Source organism: Ovis aries, chromosome 2, assembly GCF_016772045.2.
Source record: "Ovis aries strain OAR_USU_Benz2616 breed Rambouillet chromosome 2, ARS-UI_Ramb_v3.0, whole genome shotgun sequence".
NCBI classification, from domain to species: domain Eukaryota; kingdom Metazoa; phylum Chordata; class Mammalia; order Artiodactyla; family Bovidae; genus Ovis; species Ovis aries.
Window position 1 is genome coordinate 180853620 of NC_056055.1, and position 15895 is coordinate 180869514.

The following is a 15895-nucleotide window of genomic DNA, read 5'->3' on the forward strand; positions in this document are numbered from 1 at the left end:
ACTGGAACATCGAAAATGCAAGAGAGTTCCAGAAAACATCTATTTCTGCTTTATTGACTATGTCAAAGCCTTTGACTGTGTGGATCACAATAAACTGTGAAAAATCCTGAAAGAGATGGGAATACCAGACCACCTGACCTGCCTCTTGAGAAACCTGTATGCTGGTCAGGAAGCAACAGTTAGAACTGGACATGGAACAACAGACTGTTTCCAAATAGGCAAAGGAGTATGACAGGGCTATAGACTGTCACCTGGCTTATTAACCTATATGCAGAGTACATCATGAGAAATGCTGGGCTGGATGAACCACAAGCTGGAATCAAGATTGCCGGGAGAAATATCAATAACCTCAGATATGCAGATGATACCACCCTTATGGCAGAAAGTGAAGAAGAACTAAAGAGCCTCTTGATGACCGTGAAAGAGGAGAGTGAAAAAATTGGCTTAAATCTCAACATTCAGAAAACTAAATCATGGCATCCCATCTCATCACTTCATGGCAAATAGATGGGGAAACAGTGAAAACAGTGGCTGACTTTATGTTTTGGGGCTCCAAAATCACTGCAGATGGTGATTGCAGCCATGAAATTAAAAGATGCTTACTCCTTGGAAGGAAAGTTATGACTAACCTAGACAGCATATTAAAAGGCAGAGACATTACTTTGCCAACAAAGATCTGTCTAGTCAAGGCTATGGTTTTTCCAGTGGTCATGTATAGGTGTGACAGTTGGACTATAAGGAAAGCTAAGTGCCAAAGAATTGATGTTTTTCTACCGTGGTGTTGGAGAAAACTCTTGAGAGTCCTTTGGACTGCAAGGAGATCCATCCTAAAGAGATCAATCCTGAGTGTTCATTAGAAGAACTGATGCTGAGGCTGAAACTCCTATACTCTGGCCAATTGATGCAAAGAGCTGACTCATTGGAAAAGATCCTGATGCTGGGAAAGATTGATGACAGGGAGTAAAAGGGGATGACAGAGGATGAGATGGTTGGATGGCATCCCTGAGTCAATGGACATTGGTTTGGGTAGACTCTGAAAGTTGGTGATGGACAGGGAGGCCTGGTGTGCTGTGGTTCATGGCGTCACAAAGTGTTGGACATGACTGAATGACTGAACTAAACTAAGTTGATAAATGGAAAAATAAATTAAATTGAGAATTATTAAAAAGAATATTGTAGTAAAGGGAAAATTTTACTAAGATCCTTCAATGGGATGGATGCCATATTTTTCTACTCTACAGAAATTATAAACCGATGAATACTAGTTCTCCCAAATCACCACCAAAATAACCTTATATACATGAAGAAGCAGAGATGAGTTTGTTGCTTACTTGGTAAAGAAGATCACTTTTTTGCCCACTTGAGGGTGAGTAGCATATTCTCCAAAGGGAATGGCAAAGGAGAGGTGTTTTTTATGAGGTTTTGGGGGGATGTGGTTTTACAGGTCTTTCAATAAGTAGCATTGATTATTACTGGTTGAAATTTTGTGTTGGAAATGTCGGGGACTAGTGAATTTTAGAAGGTTAGGGCTTGGGAGAAGATCTTGAATATTAAACAGTCATTTGGTTGAGTTATGTATTGTTCTGAGAAAGAAATGTTTACTTTAGTGAGCATTAGTTGAGTACTCTATTTTTCAAATAAATGGGTTTTCAGAAAGTTCCTAAAAAAATAAAATGATGAGGGTATTTGCAATCCCATCTTCCTGGCAAAAATGTTCTGAAATATTAAAGGCATATTAATGCAGACACTTGAAGAGTAAATTCATGTTAATGTACACTGTGGAATATGTGTGTATGCATAGTTTCACTTCTGAAAGGAACAAGAGATAGAGTGTTTCTGGAATTTGTAAAGTAACTGAAAACCCAAAATAAACACATTGAAATTGAATAAAAATAGACAATAGAAATATTTGAAAGAAATTATATGATTAAATATTAAATGATTCATATAGGAGCGCAGAAAAGAGACATACAGAGTAAAGACGTTAGAAGTGCTGAGAATCTAACAATGCCTTGGGAAAGATGAAAATTCTGGACAGGACTTGGTCTTTGGATACTGGATATCATAAGCAAAATAGAGTGGGAGTGAAGAAAGACTTGTTGATAACTCTCAACAATAGATGATCAGGGCTTTTTTCAAAAATAGAGATCAGGAGATAATAAATAGGGAAATATATGCTGAAGCCACTCAAGTGAGTAACCTGAGTGCAGTGATTGTTTTCCAGCCATATGAGAGAATTCCAAGTGTTCTTTAGGATGTTATACTATGTTATGGGGATAAACTACAGGCATAAAGAACACTGAAAAAATGAAAACAATCCTCCAAATGAGAGGTCATAAGGCACAATATTACTATAGGAGTTGAAGAGAAAGAGAAGATGTAATGAACTTACATGTGTATATATATATATGCATACACACACACACATATATATATATGTCTGCTATGTTTTATGTATCTGCAAGACATATATGTTATCCAGCATAGAACTGGAAATATAAAGCCAACATACAGGAGAGGTCGGGCCTCAAAAATTTAGAAAATCAATTTTGGAAGTTTTGAGGTTTCCCAAGTAGCTCAATGGTCAAGAATCTGCCTGCCAATTCAGGGGCTGTAGGAGACATGATCCCTGGGTCCAGAAAATCCCCTGGAGGAGGAAACGGCAACCCACTCCAGTATTCTTGCCTGGGAAATCTCACGGACAGAGGAGCCTGGCCTGCTATGGGATTACATAGAATGGGATATAACTTAGTGACTGAACACACACAAGTAGAAATGACCACTCAGAGAATAGCAATTGGGAAAAAAAGGGCTCAGAGTTGAGCTTTGCAGGGTGTCTTTGTTTAGACAACAACTGTTTGAGTAGAATGTGTAGACATTTTTAAAGAAAGGATTCCAGGCCAAGATAATGGTTCAAAGGCAAAAGAAGATTTCAGAATCCTCTGTCACACAATGCAAAGTTGAGTAAGGTGGGGATAAGTATGGGGGAAAAGCACATTGGATTTGGTTATCCCAGGTCAGTTTTGATGTTGGCAGCTTGTTATTTGAGGGGACTGAGATTTGAAACTGTGCTTCAGAGAGATATGGAGAATTACATGTATGGTGGACACACAGGATAAGTCTGAAACCCCTTGTACAAAAGATTTATTGAGGCTTATTTTGAAAGAACAAAGGCCTCGAAAAGAGCAAAGAGCTGAATGCTAGTGATTATTATTATTAATTTCTAATATAGAGAAGAAATATATACACCATGAAAAATACAAGTAACTGGCAAGAAGTAGATATTAAAAGTATGGAGCATATTCAATTTGGTTAAAAAACAGTTTGTTCTTTTTTTGCTTTTCAAATAAGAAAGAGCATCTCTTTCTAGAAGTCTGGGGAAAGAAAAGAATGTATATAATGATATTTTGAGGTAGACAAAAAGGACAATAAGCCATTTCTGATGGCCTCAATGTTTGCAGGTGAATATAGGAAGCCGGGGGTCCTTAAAAAGTGAGGAAAATTTCTACAGATATGAGCAGTGTTTTAGGAGAGATGGTTTAGGGCCTATTGTGTTTCGATTATGATTCATTCAATAGTCTAGGTTTACTATTGATAGCTTTAAATAATGATTAAATCTTATTTTGATATTTAACATATTCTTCCTGAATTATTTGAACATTTTCAGTGATTATTATTTCATTATTTTGTTTTATTGTTCTTTTTTTCTATTTTTTCAATTTGATTGAGTGTGAATTTTTAAAAAAAAGATACCATAGAATTTTTCTTTGAGATATGTTAAAAAATAGATTTTTAGGACAAAAATCATATTTGGATTAAAATGTTTAAGCAATCAATTTGTCAAGATTTTTTCCACTTTTTGAAAATTCTCTCCACAGATGGATGATGGATGATAGATTTATTTTTGAAACATTAAAAGCAAATTATCATGTTAAAATTAAATGCATAATTAAATTATCAATAATAACATTAAAAAAATAAGGTGACTTTATATAGATATTTAAGGAAAGTGAATTTTGTCAGCTGTCAACACCCAGAATAACCTGTTATGCAAAGCTGAGTTTATTACCTGTTTTAGTCAGGGAGGGCAACATTTTGACTGTCTTAGTATGTCCAGAAGGAGGGATTGGCAGGGTGGGATGGGACGGGGGTTATGTATAGGGCTGGAAATCTAGAAGTGAATTGTTAAGACAGCTCTTCCAGTGTGAGGGTCTGATTGAAGAGGTGTGCATTTCATGATGTAACGGCCTAGGTAGGTTGACACCGAGAGACAAATATCTTGAAGTGAATCTTAGGGAAACAGTTACTAATAAGAATTATGGTTATTGTTCAGTCACTAAATCGTGTCCGACTCTGTGCCTCCATGGACTGCAACCGACCAGACTCCTTTAGCTCTCACTGTCTCCCAGAGTTTGCCCAAGTTCATGTCCATTAAATCTGTGATGCCATCCAACCATCTCATCCTCTGTTGCTCTCTTCTCTTTCTGCCTTCAGTCTTTCTCGGTAGCAGGGACTGAATTAACAGTTGATAATTTGCTCAGATTTGGGAGCTTATGGCACAGATAAATTACTTTTAAGAAAGTCTCTGAAACAAAATTAACTTTTGTACTAATTTACAGCCTGATCTTCACAGGCAAAAACTTGAAGCTCTAAAAGGAAAATCTTATGGATGTAGATCCTGACAGTTTGGGTGAATGCACAGACCTCAGTTCTCAATTTCAATAGCAATTTGATAATTGAACTATAATATGAACTGCATTACTACCTGCTTTGTGTGGACTAGGTATAAAATAAAAGCTTGCCTTTACCTGAAAGAACTTAAGTTTAGGATATAGTACTGTTTTTTCCTTTTACTACAAATTCTAGAAAAAGGAATTGGACAAAATGACAAGAATTTGGGGGTGGGCAGACACTAAAAACACATTCATATAGCTCAGGATGAAGAAGCTAGACAGTGATTCTATCTTGTCATATCTTTTCATGTAAAAAAAAAAGCATGACTGAATTGAATGTGCGTTCAGGATAATTGACTCTTAACTTTCAATGAGCTAAAAAGGAAGAAAGATTATTTAATCAAAGTACTGTACAGACATGTCTAATACAGTGTTTTAAGAATTTTTCAAGTATGCTCACCTTGATGTTCTTGTGTTAAAGCACTTTACTCATTGATCTGATTCACTCATATTTCATTACTTAATATTAAAGAAAATATGAGGTGACAGTTGTAAAATATATTCTAGAAAGTAATTTGTTGATGCAATATTAAGAGTTTCAAAACTGGGAGTTTCCACTAGTGATTATAAATCAAATAGTAAAGTAGCATAAATATGACACCCAGAAGATCAGATTTTAAAGACCAGAAAAAAAAATTAAAGAGAATTAATAAAGGCAGATGTTAGATGCTTTTAAGATAATTCATGCAGAAATCTGTATCAAATGTTAACCTAGAGAGTTATAGTTGAATTTTTAAAAAGAAAGTTTTCTCCCACTAATGCAACACTGAAAGTCCAACAGTAAAATTTGTAGGAGTGCAGATTCAAAGGCATTTATAAACACAAATCTCTACAGATGTTTTTCAGGTCTAAATAATTATCCAGTGAAATTTACTTTAAAAATATCAAGTGTAGTCTTTATCTTCTCAAACAAGTTCCATTTACTTCTATTCTGATTCTAAGGGACATATTTTAAAAATGAATGTTTCTTCCCCCACCCCAATATAATCTATCACCTGCTAAGGGTTTCCTCTTACTATGAGAGACAATAATGACATGTATTACTTTGTCTCTTCCATTGAAGAAGAATCACTGTTCATGCTCTCTGGACTTTTATTTCTCTGTTAAGTTCACAGACCTCATACCTATTTAGAGTTCTGCACTGTGCTGGTTTCCTACATTTTTCTGTTTCCTACATTTATCTACATGGTACAGTAGAAGGGGGAGTCCTCTTTCTTTTAATTTATTGTGAAACTATTTTAAGGATGTTTGTTAAGGGAGTCTATTTATGCTAACCTATGATGGTAATCATGAGAAGAGTTGACTCATTGGAAAAGACTCTGATGCTGGGAGGGGTTGGGGGCAGGAGAAAAAGGGGATGACAGAGGCTGAGATGGCTGGATGGTATCACAGACTCGATGGATGTGAGTTTGAGTGAACTCTGGGAGTTGGTCATGGACAGAGAGGCCTGGCGTGCTGCAATTCATGGGGTCACAAAGAGTTGGACATGACTGAGCAACTGAACTGAACTGATTATGGTAATATTCATAATCCATAGGGAGAAGTGATTCAGAATTGAGAATATGAAGAAAAATAACAGAGGTGTTCATTGAGGTTGGACTATTGATTTAAGAAAGCATTAATTGAGAGCTATAAGATAGGAGACTAGAGTCGGCTGGCAAGACCGAATGAGTAACACAGGTGACCAGTGTTGCTGTTGAGCCTGTGATCATAACTATGAGATAGAAAGGAAAAGGAAGAGAGGGAACGAATATAAATATAAATAAATATTTATGTATGTAAAACCTGGTATTTGTTTTACAGCACTAGAAAGGTCAGCAAGTAAAGTTCATAATGAAAAGAACCTAAATTTTTTGTAGGTGATGGAAGAAATTCAGAAGGTGATAGAAGACCTTATTTTAAAGATCTCATAGGTTTATCTTTCAGTACATCCAAGTACAATTCAGATAGTAACTTGGAAATCTTTGTCTCTTCTTCTTCTTTCTTAAAACACTTTGTCTTTTTCTGTGGCTCATGTCTTTCCATGTCTTTCCCTTTCTGTGTCTTTCCAACATGTCCCTGTCCCCATTTGATTGAAGTCAAGAAGAATTATTGACCTCTGTGTCATCCCTGACTCTAGTAGGAGAGTCATATTAGGCTCTTGATCTTCTGAATGAAATGCTGAAGAAAAACAAACTTTATTTTTGCTAGTATTAACTGCTTCTCATCATAACTTCTAGGTGTTATTATTTATAATATTGCAATAACTAGAGGACAGTCAGAAAACCTTGCTCTGTCAAAATGTCAGGCATTTGCACATAATCTTGACAATCCGACATGTAGTATTTATTTACCGCCAGTATGTGGATGATGACTATTGGGTTATATAAGTTGTATGTAACTTATATAACTTCACTTACTGTGAATAATAAGTCCAATCCCTCTCAATATTGCCATTTTTTTTTTCAAGAATGTACATAGGGTTAGGAAAGTGTAATACCATGGAGAAGTTTAGAACTGAAAAGGAGGTTATGCTTATGCAAAAAAAAAAACAGACACTCAAGACTACTTTTGTTTGGGTATCTTTCCTTTTATCTAATTACATATATGTGTAATATATATTATTTATATATATTTTATGTGGATATAGATATCTTTCTTTTCTTCTGAGTACTCTTTCTGGCAATTTTTCTCAAGTTGATATTTTCAGGTGTAGAGATCTTAAAATGATTAAATTTCCTGGTTAATGTGGCTGAATTAAACTTAAAAATACATAAAATTAGCAGTTCTGCAAACTAAATGCAGTTATTTAAGTTGAGGACATCATTCTCTTAAAGTTGACAAAGTGGATACAATGGTTGGCATTGTACCAGTCTCAGAGATTTTGACCTTTGATCAGACAACCCAGGCAAAATATCAGAGGCATAATTCGAAACCCAAGGGAAAAAGAGGTTGAGTAGAAATTGAGTGGTGGCAGTACTGGATACATGAAAAAAATTGCTTGAATGTAGTTCATGATGATAGTCTCAGAAATGTGTCTAGTTATGTTTCAGGGGCAGCCTCATTAAAGTTTAACTACATCACTAATTGGTAACAGCTTCAAAAATGGGAGGTGCTTCTCTTTGTCTCTTCTTTCTAAGCTCTGAATGGGCGGCAGGTTGCCGATATTTTAATTATTTTTCATTTGTTGAACCAAGAATCTCAGTGACTCTCTCACTAACCCTGTTTTCTTTGCACAATAGGCCATAGGCTAGACAGGCTTCCTGAACACTGAAGAGGATTAATATGAGCCAAGTGTAGAGATATGCTCAGGTTATTAAAGGCTAACAGTCATTGTTCCAATGAGCCTGTTTATTATGCACATTATCTCTTCTATAGCCATTATATTACCTAGTCAATATGTTTGTCAATTGTTCATATCTTTGTTGTTTCAGATACAGATGTGGTGTATAAAAGCGAGAATGGACATGTCATTAAACTGAATATAGAAACAAATACTACCACATTATTATTGGAAAACACTACTTTTGTAAGTAATGAATAATTAATTACTTTAATCATTTGGTGTTGTTTAGAATGCTCTCAAAGTATACATAATGGTCTTTTGTTTTAGCTTCAGCATTTGCAAAACTTTTCAGGTGACAAGTTAGGGCTAGTATATTATGTAGAATCAGGAGATCTATTGATAGGAAATACCCATGTGACCATCTGCTTTGTTTCCTCCCCATTGATCCTTTCTAGTAAATGAATAAATATTTCTAAGAATATTATTTTTTGAATGAATATTTATTCCAGTATTTTCTATGTCAGTTTAAACATAAAAAGGCCAGTTTTTAAAAAAAGTTAGTATAACCAAGATCATCATAACTTTTTCTCTCCCTTTACTTCTCATTCTTCCTGACTTGCTTTTAATTGTGATTTTCCAAATCAAGTAGAAGACAGGCTTTGTAAAACTGGCCTTTTGCTGAGGTTGATGTGTTTTACCTTTAAAATTTTGCATTCTGTCAATATCATTTCTCTGCTCCTAAATCATTGTTTGGCCTAGCAATGATCAAATAACTGAATGTATTTTGTTCTTATAAATGTATATGAACTTTGGGGTAAATTAAGACCTCTTATGTTTAGATTTGCATGGAAACCCACCCCAGTATTCTTACCTGAAGAATCCCCATGGACAGAGGAGCCTGGTGGGCTATAGTCCATGGGGTTGCGAAGAGTTGGACATAACATGACTGAGTGACTAAGCACAGTCTTAAGGTTAGATTTAGCTGTGATTACCTAATGAGTAAGTGATAGTTAATTAACTGTTTCAAATGTTCAAAATCTAGCTATCAAACATCACTGAAAAATAGTATACAGTTATTTGCTGTTTTAGATAAACAAAGGTTCAATGTATTTCCTATTAGATGTGTTAATATGGTATAGACATAGTACAAGGCCTCAGAACACCTTCTGTACAAGTTAAAGGAATAAGCAAATTATCACATACTTTTTGTATTTATTCCTACTGGTACATTTGCAATAAATATCTGTTCTTCACGTTTATAACAGAGTGGCCAGGTGGAAGAGATGAACTAAAATTTTTGTTGTTTGGTGTTTTTATTTAATAAGAGAAAAGTGGTTGTTGAAATCATGAAGTGACTGCATATGTATATATCTGTTGACTAAATTAAACCAAACAGCTCATGTACTTTAGCAATTAGGTTAAAATTAACTAAATAACAACAGCATTTCTGTTTTTAAATGAATTAGTTATTTCACAGACATTAGAAGAATAGGTACTCTGAATGCAATGTGTAATAGCATTAATACTTGTGGAATGCCAAGGAAATATGAAGTATATTTCTCACTTTCTAAAATACGGATTTCCTTGAGGGAGATAATGCTAACGTTCCTGTAAAAGCTTAATAAACAGCATAGAACAGTATCTACTATTTATTTTTCTATTTTAGTTAAGTAATATATTTATTTATTATTTTTGGCTGTGCTGGGTCTTTGTTGCTGCTCACAGGCTTTCTCTAGTTGCAGCGAGCAGGGGCTACTCTCTGTTGTAGTGTATGAGCTTCTCATTGTGGTGGCTTCTCTTTTACCAGAGCGTGGGCTCCAGGGCAAAGGGCTTTAGTAGTTGCAGCAGTCAGGCTCTAGCGCCTGGCCTTAGTTATTGTGGTTGATACTTGAACTTAGTTTCTCTGTGGCCTGTGGGATCTTCCCAAATGTGCGTTCAAATCCATGTCCCCTGCATTGGCAGGTGAATTCTTAACCACTGGGCCACCAGGGAAGTCTCTATTATTTCTTATTTGGGTGTTCCTCCGGGATATTAGAGAACAGGCTAGAGAAGAATCATTGAGAGATGTTTTTTTTTTTGTTTTTTTTTTTTTTTTTAGAGAAGAATCATTGAGAGATGTTTTAATCAATGGGAAAGAAGGCATCAGTAGGAGATAGGCCAGGCGGTAGAAAGCAGAATGATGGCAGCTAATGATTTGCTGATTAAAGTCAATGCAACTTAATTTCAATAAGACTAGTTTGGAGAAGAAACTTAAATGCATTTTGTATTTTGTTTCCTTTATTATAAAGTAATATTTTTGACGAGGATGGGTATAGGCCTTTAGTGGTCAAGCATTTAAGTTAAGAGTAGACTCTTAATACCCGAATACCTGGTGTGTGACTGTCCCATATTGATCATCCTCTTACACAGGTTAATGAGGTCTTCTAGTTAGGCAGGTAGGTAGTTTAGTCACTCAAACATGTCCAGCTCTTACAACCGCATGGACTGTAGCCCAGTAGGCTCCTCTGTCCATGGGATTTCCCAGGCAAGAATACTGACCTGGGTTGCCATTTCCTTCTCCAAACGAGGTCTAATACTGGTTGCTAATTATCTTTTTTTTTTTTCCCCCCCCCAGCATTTATTGCTTGCTTTATCAGTCTCTTTGGTGCATCAAAAACAAAACAAAACAAACAAACATTTTTGGTTATTGTTCCCTTCTGCTGTTGGTACTTCATATCAATCCCATCTCATTGTGGTTTTCTCCATGTGCTGATTAATAACATTTTATCTTTATGCTTGTATGTTTAATCTTTTAAAAATCCTTTTGAGGTCTTTTTCTACTCTTTTTCTACTCTCATACTCTTTATGTTAGTTATGACTCTTAATTGCCGCTAAGTAATATTTAACAAATATTCAAATTTACTGATCTTCTAAAATTCATAGGATCCCTAAAGACATTTATCTCACAGTACAGATACTTAAGCAATTTATAAGTCCTGGAGGTGTCAGAATTCAACAGAGGAGGGTGAGGGTAAAGATTGGAATGTGGCTTATATTTGCAACTAGTTAACTTAGATCTACAAACAAAAAATACAAATTACCATGATTCCAGATAAATTCAAAGGTACTCATTTAATCATTTCCTTCTCCTAACTCCAAGATAGCATTATTAAACACAGTTGTGTTTTAGCATAAATTTTTATTCATACTGCAGTTTCATTTTTTTCATTGAGCAATTAGTGATACTTTAATTACAATTAATTGGATTAGATTTCTATAAAAATCTTTGTAATAAAAGTGTACCAGAGCAATTGAAAAAAAAATTACTTAAAATGTGAAAGCAGAATAGCCTTTTGTTTAATAAGATATATTTTTCAAAAATGTGACTGTCAATTTATTTTAAAAATTAAGATAACACCATATTGTCAGTTCCCTTATATATTTTTTAAATATGAATATGATTAGCTGTGTAATCATATAGAGCAGACACTATGATTAACAATAATATTGACCATGACTGTCAAAATAAAACAAAAGCAAATAATTTTCCTGAAATAGTTGTCTTAAGGCATTCTTTTGTTTTGAAGATAGGTGGATTTGTAATGAAAGAAGAAATTAAAGGGTATATAGCTTTTTGAAAAGGAGTTATGTGAAAGAAGTGATTTAGCCCCCAAACTGCTCTTAATCATTTCTAAGTGTTTGGAAATGTTATCTCATAAACCCAGAACTATTTCAAACAAAGCTAATTCACAGTGTCATAATTATGAAAATGTTTCATGAGTATTAGCTGGATTCTTTCTATTGTCAATAATTTAAATATTGCCAGTGGTCTTGGCAGAAAACACCAGTATTCATAAATAGTTCTATCAGATCTTTGTTTGACATTAGAAAGGAATTGGAAGCATGATTCCAAGCCATATGCTTAAGCATTATTAAGATTTCTTTTTTAAAGAGAGAGCTTATGTACTAATATTGGAAGAGACATGGAATATCTGTAAGATATCTGTAAGCTTTTAAAAATATGCTATTAAAATAGTCTAAAGCAGAGAGGGGAAATTCATATATTTAAATGATTCCAAGGAATGTTACCTGCATATGTTTTGGTCCAACATCAGCCTGCAGCAGCTTGAAGCAGGATTTGGTTTCCTGGCCAGAGATTGAAGTCTGACTGTGGCAGTGAGAGTCCTGAATCCTAGCCACTAGACCACCAGGGAAAATTGACAAGGCCTGGCCCACTGCTGTGTAGAATTGAATTTTCACATAGAGATGGAAAGCAGTGAAACAAGTAAAGTATGTATTCGAGGAAAAGAGTATATGTGGATAGACCTAGGGGGAGGCTCAGAGATAGTCACACCCTTGTGGTAGTTTGAATCACTTTAGTTCGGTTCAGTTCAGTCACTCAGTCATGTCTGCTCTTTGTGACCCCATGGGAAGCAGCAAGCCAGGCTTCCCTGTCCATCATCAATTCCTGGAGCTTATTCAAACTCATGTCCCTTGAGTCGGTGATGCTATCCAACCATCTCATCCTCTGTTGTCTCCTTTTCCTCCTGCCTTCAATATTTCCCAACATCAGCAACTTTTCAAATGAGTCAGTTCTTTGCATCAGTACTAGAGTTTCAGCTTCAGCATCAGTCCTTCCAATGAATATTCAGGACTGAATTCCTTTAGGATGGACTGGTTGGATCTCCTTGCAGTCCAAGGGACTCTCAAGAGTCTTCTTCAACACCACAGTTCAAAAGCATCAATTCTTTGGTACTCAGCTTTCTTTATAGTCCAACTCTCAAATCCATACATGACTACTGGAAAAATCATAGCTTTGACTAGATGGATCTTTGTTGGCAAAATAATGTCTCTCTCTGCTTTTTAATATGCTATCTTGGTTGGTCATAGCTTTTCTTCTAAGGAGCAAGCATCTTTTAATTTCAAGAGTGCAGTTACTACCTGCAGTGATTTTGGAATCCCCCAAAATAAAATCTGTCTCTGACAGACTTCCATTGTTTCCTCATCTATTTGCCATGAATTGATTGGACCGGATGTCATGATCTTAGTTTTCTGAATGTTGAGCCTTAAGCCAAACTTTTCACTCTCCTCTTTCACTTTCATCAAGAGGCTCTTTAGTTCTTCTTCACTTTCTGCCATAAGGGTGGTGTCATCTGCATATCTGAGATCATTGATATTTCTCCCAGTAATCTTGATTCCAGCTTGTGCTTCATCCAGCCCGGCATTTTTCATGATGAACTCTGCTTATAAATTAAATAAGCAGGGTGACAGTACAGAGCCTTGATGTACTCCTTTCCTGATTTGGAACCAGTTTTTCCATGTCCAGTTCTAACTGTTGCTTCTTGACCTGCATACAGATTTCTTAGGAGGCAGATCAGGTGGTCTGGTATTCCCATCTCTTTAAGAATTTTCCACAGTTTGTTGTGATCCAAACAGTCAAAGCTTTGGTGGTCAATAAAGCAGAAGTAGATATTTTTCTGGAACTCTCTTGCTTTTTTGATTAATCACTTACACAGCTCATTTCTTCCAGGTTACCTTTGACCAGTTATAGTCATCTTGCTTTGCCTAGTTCTGATTCTGTATTTGGTTGATCTGAGGGTCCTCCCATATGTGTGTGCATTTCTCCGCCAAGATGGACACTAGTGAAAAGTCAGTCACTTACAATGGGGTGGCACCCCCTCCATTATGGTTCTTCAAGGAGCTGTTCTATACATGTTCTGTGTAGTCAGGAATGTCTCTGACTTTGGGAATGATGAATATGTCATCCTTTATCTCTTATCTGGGCTAGGCTTAGCCTCTCCTCCCTCCTGCTATTTTGGAGTATCTGTCCATAGGGGAGAAACTCCAGCTGCTCAGCCTGGGGCCCATCTATCTCCTGCCTCACAACTATTTATTTATAGGTCATTATGAAATAGATTTGACTAGAACCAAGAGAAATTTTTGGACTTATCATGCATAGAGATAGCATCAGTTGATTTGCATACCACTGTAGTATTTTTGTTTAATATTCACTTATTCTGCCATTGAGCATTTGGGGTAGCGGATAGATACAAATCTCTTTACCACCAAGAAATTAAGGAACTTATTTTCTATCCATGATAGAGTAAAGAGCTACCTGATGAAAAAACAAACAAACAAACAATGTTACAAGCAAATAATTTTTGGATAAAAATAACCAAAATGTCACCTCTTAAGATTTGAAATAAAGTTTTCAGAAACTTCTGTCCAGCCAGATGGTTTCACATACTGGCTATAATCATGGAAAACTTATTTGTTAAAAGTCTAGCCTCAGGTAAGGCATACAAAGATGGCAGAGTAGGAAAACCCTGAGTTCACCTTCTCTCATGGGCATATCAAAGTTACAACTATTTATTGAACAAGCACTAATGAGAGAGACCAGAATCTACTAGAAAAGATCTACAAGTAAGGATATAAAGAAGGAACCACAACAAGACAGGTAGGAGGGGCAGAGTTACAGTGTATATTCCAGACCCAGTCCTCCAGGAGAATGATCCAAAATGGGAGAATAATTACAAATGCAGAGATTCTTCCCAAAGAGAAAGGAATCTGAGTCCCACACTGGGCTCCCCAGCCTGGCAGTACTAAAGCAAAACGTGGAGTCACCAAAATGTATGGCTTTATTTATACATTTATGCAAAACATATGTGTGAAATTCAGAGGAGCTTACTTTAGGAGATCCAGAGGACTGTGGAGCATAAGGACTTCACTCATAAAGTGCATACATAGACAAAATCTTACACATTGTGGGACCCAGGGCAGAAGAAGTAGTTTGAGGGGATCCTAGGTCAGACCCATCTGCTGATCTTTTGAGAGTCTCCTGGAGAGGCAAGAGGTAACTGGAGCTCACCCTGAGGATACAGGTACTGGCAACAGCCATTTTGGGGAGCTCCTTCTACCAGGTGGATACTGATGCTATCAAAGGACATCCTGGAAGCTTCCCTCTAGCTTATTAAAACAAGACCCTGGCTTGCCCCCACCTACCAGCCCATAGATACCAGTACTGGAACCCCTCAGGCCAAGCAACCAGTTGGGCATGGAGGCAGTCCCACATATCAGCAGGCCGGCTGCCTTAAGACTCCTTGAGCCCATACCAGCCCTGGACATGACCCTGTCCACCATAGGGCCCATGAAGAATACTCATACATCAGTACACAGGTACTAGATCAAGGACCCCCAGGAGGGCCCTGCAGCCAGAGACCATGGGACACTGCTTTATCCATCAGTGGGCAGGAATGGTCCCTAGAACTTTCTGGGCCCTGGGCCCTCCCAGCAGCCAGCCAGTTCTAGCTTTGTGATCAGCCTCATTCACTAGCAGTTCAACACCAACACCTTAGGACCCAGCTCAGTCTGCCAGCAGATGGCACTAGCCCTTGGACCTGGCTTTACCCATGAAGCACGAGCGCTTTGTACTCCTCTGCCAGGTGCCCAACTCTCCAGTGATCAGTACCAGCTTTGGGATATCCTAGAACCTATAGCCAGTCATGTAAGTATCCAGCCTAACCCATCAGCAGACCAACGCTAAATCCAAGAAAGCCAAAAGCCCAAAAGCCATCCAACTAGAACTCAGCACTGCCCCGGAGTATGCCAGCACTAGCCCTGGAGTTCCACAGCCCCAACAGTGGCTGTCAGCCTTTTTGTACAAGACAGGGCCTGGCAACCAATCATACTAGAGGCTAGCACACTTACCATACTGCCTAAAGTAGGCCACCACGAGAGAAGGACCCACATAGCCCACATAGGGGCACCCCAAGAGCATAGAGCTCTAATGACCAGAGGGGAATGTGCTGCTGAGATGCAGGATGTCTACCTCCTACAATAGACCACTTCGAGGCCACTTTTCCAACTTTCCAAGGTCAGGAAACCTAATCAACATACTAGGAAGAGAAACAGCAAATTA

The 15895-nt window shown here is 37.0% G+C and overlaps 1 protein-coding gene across 2 annotated transcripts in view; it reads left to right on the top strand.

Annotated features, from left to right (window-relative positions):
- The window catches only part of DPP10 (dipeptidyl peptidase like 10), a 770042-nt gene that overhangs the window by 380848 nt on the left and 373299 nt on the right, over window positions 1-15895 (top strand). For both annotated transcript variants that reach the window (XM_042243952.2, XM_042243953.2), the window contains exon 4: window positions 8147-8241. In XM_042243952.2, the coding sequence (XP_042099886.1) occupies window positions 8147-8241 (95 nt within the window). The remainder of the gene's footprint in view (window positions 1-8146; window positions 8242-15895) is intronic.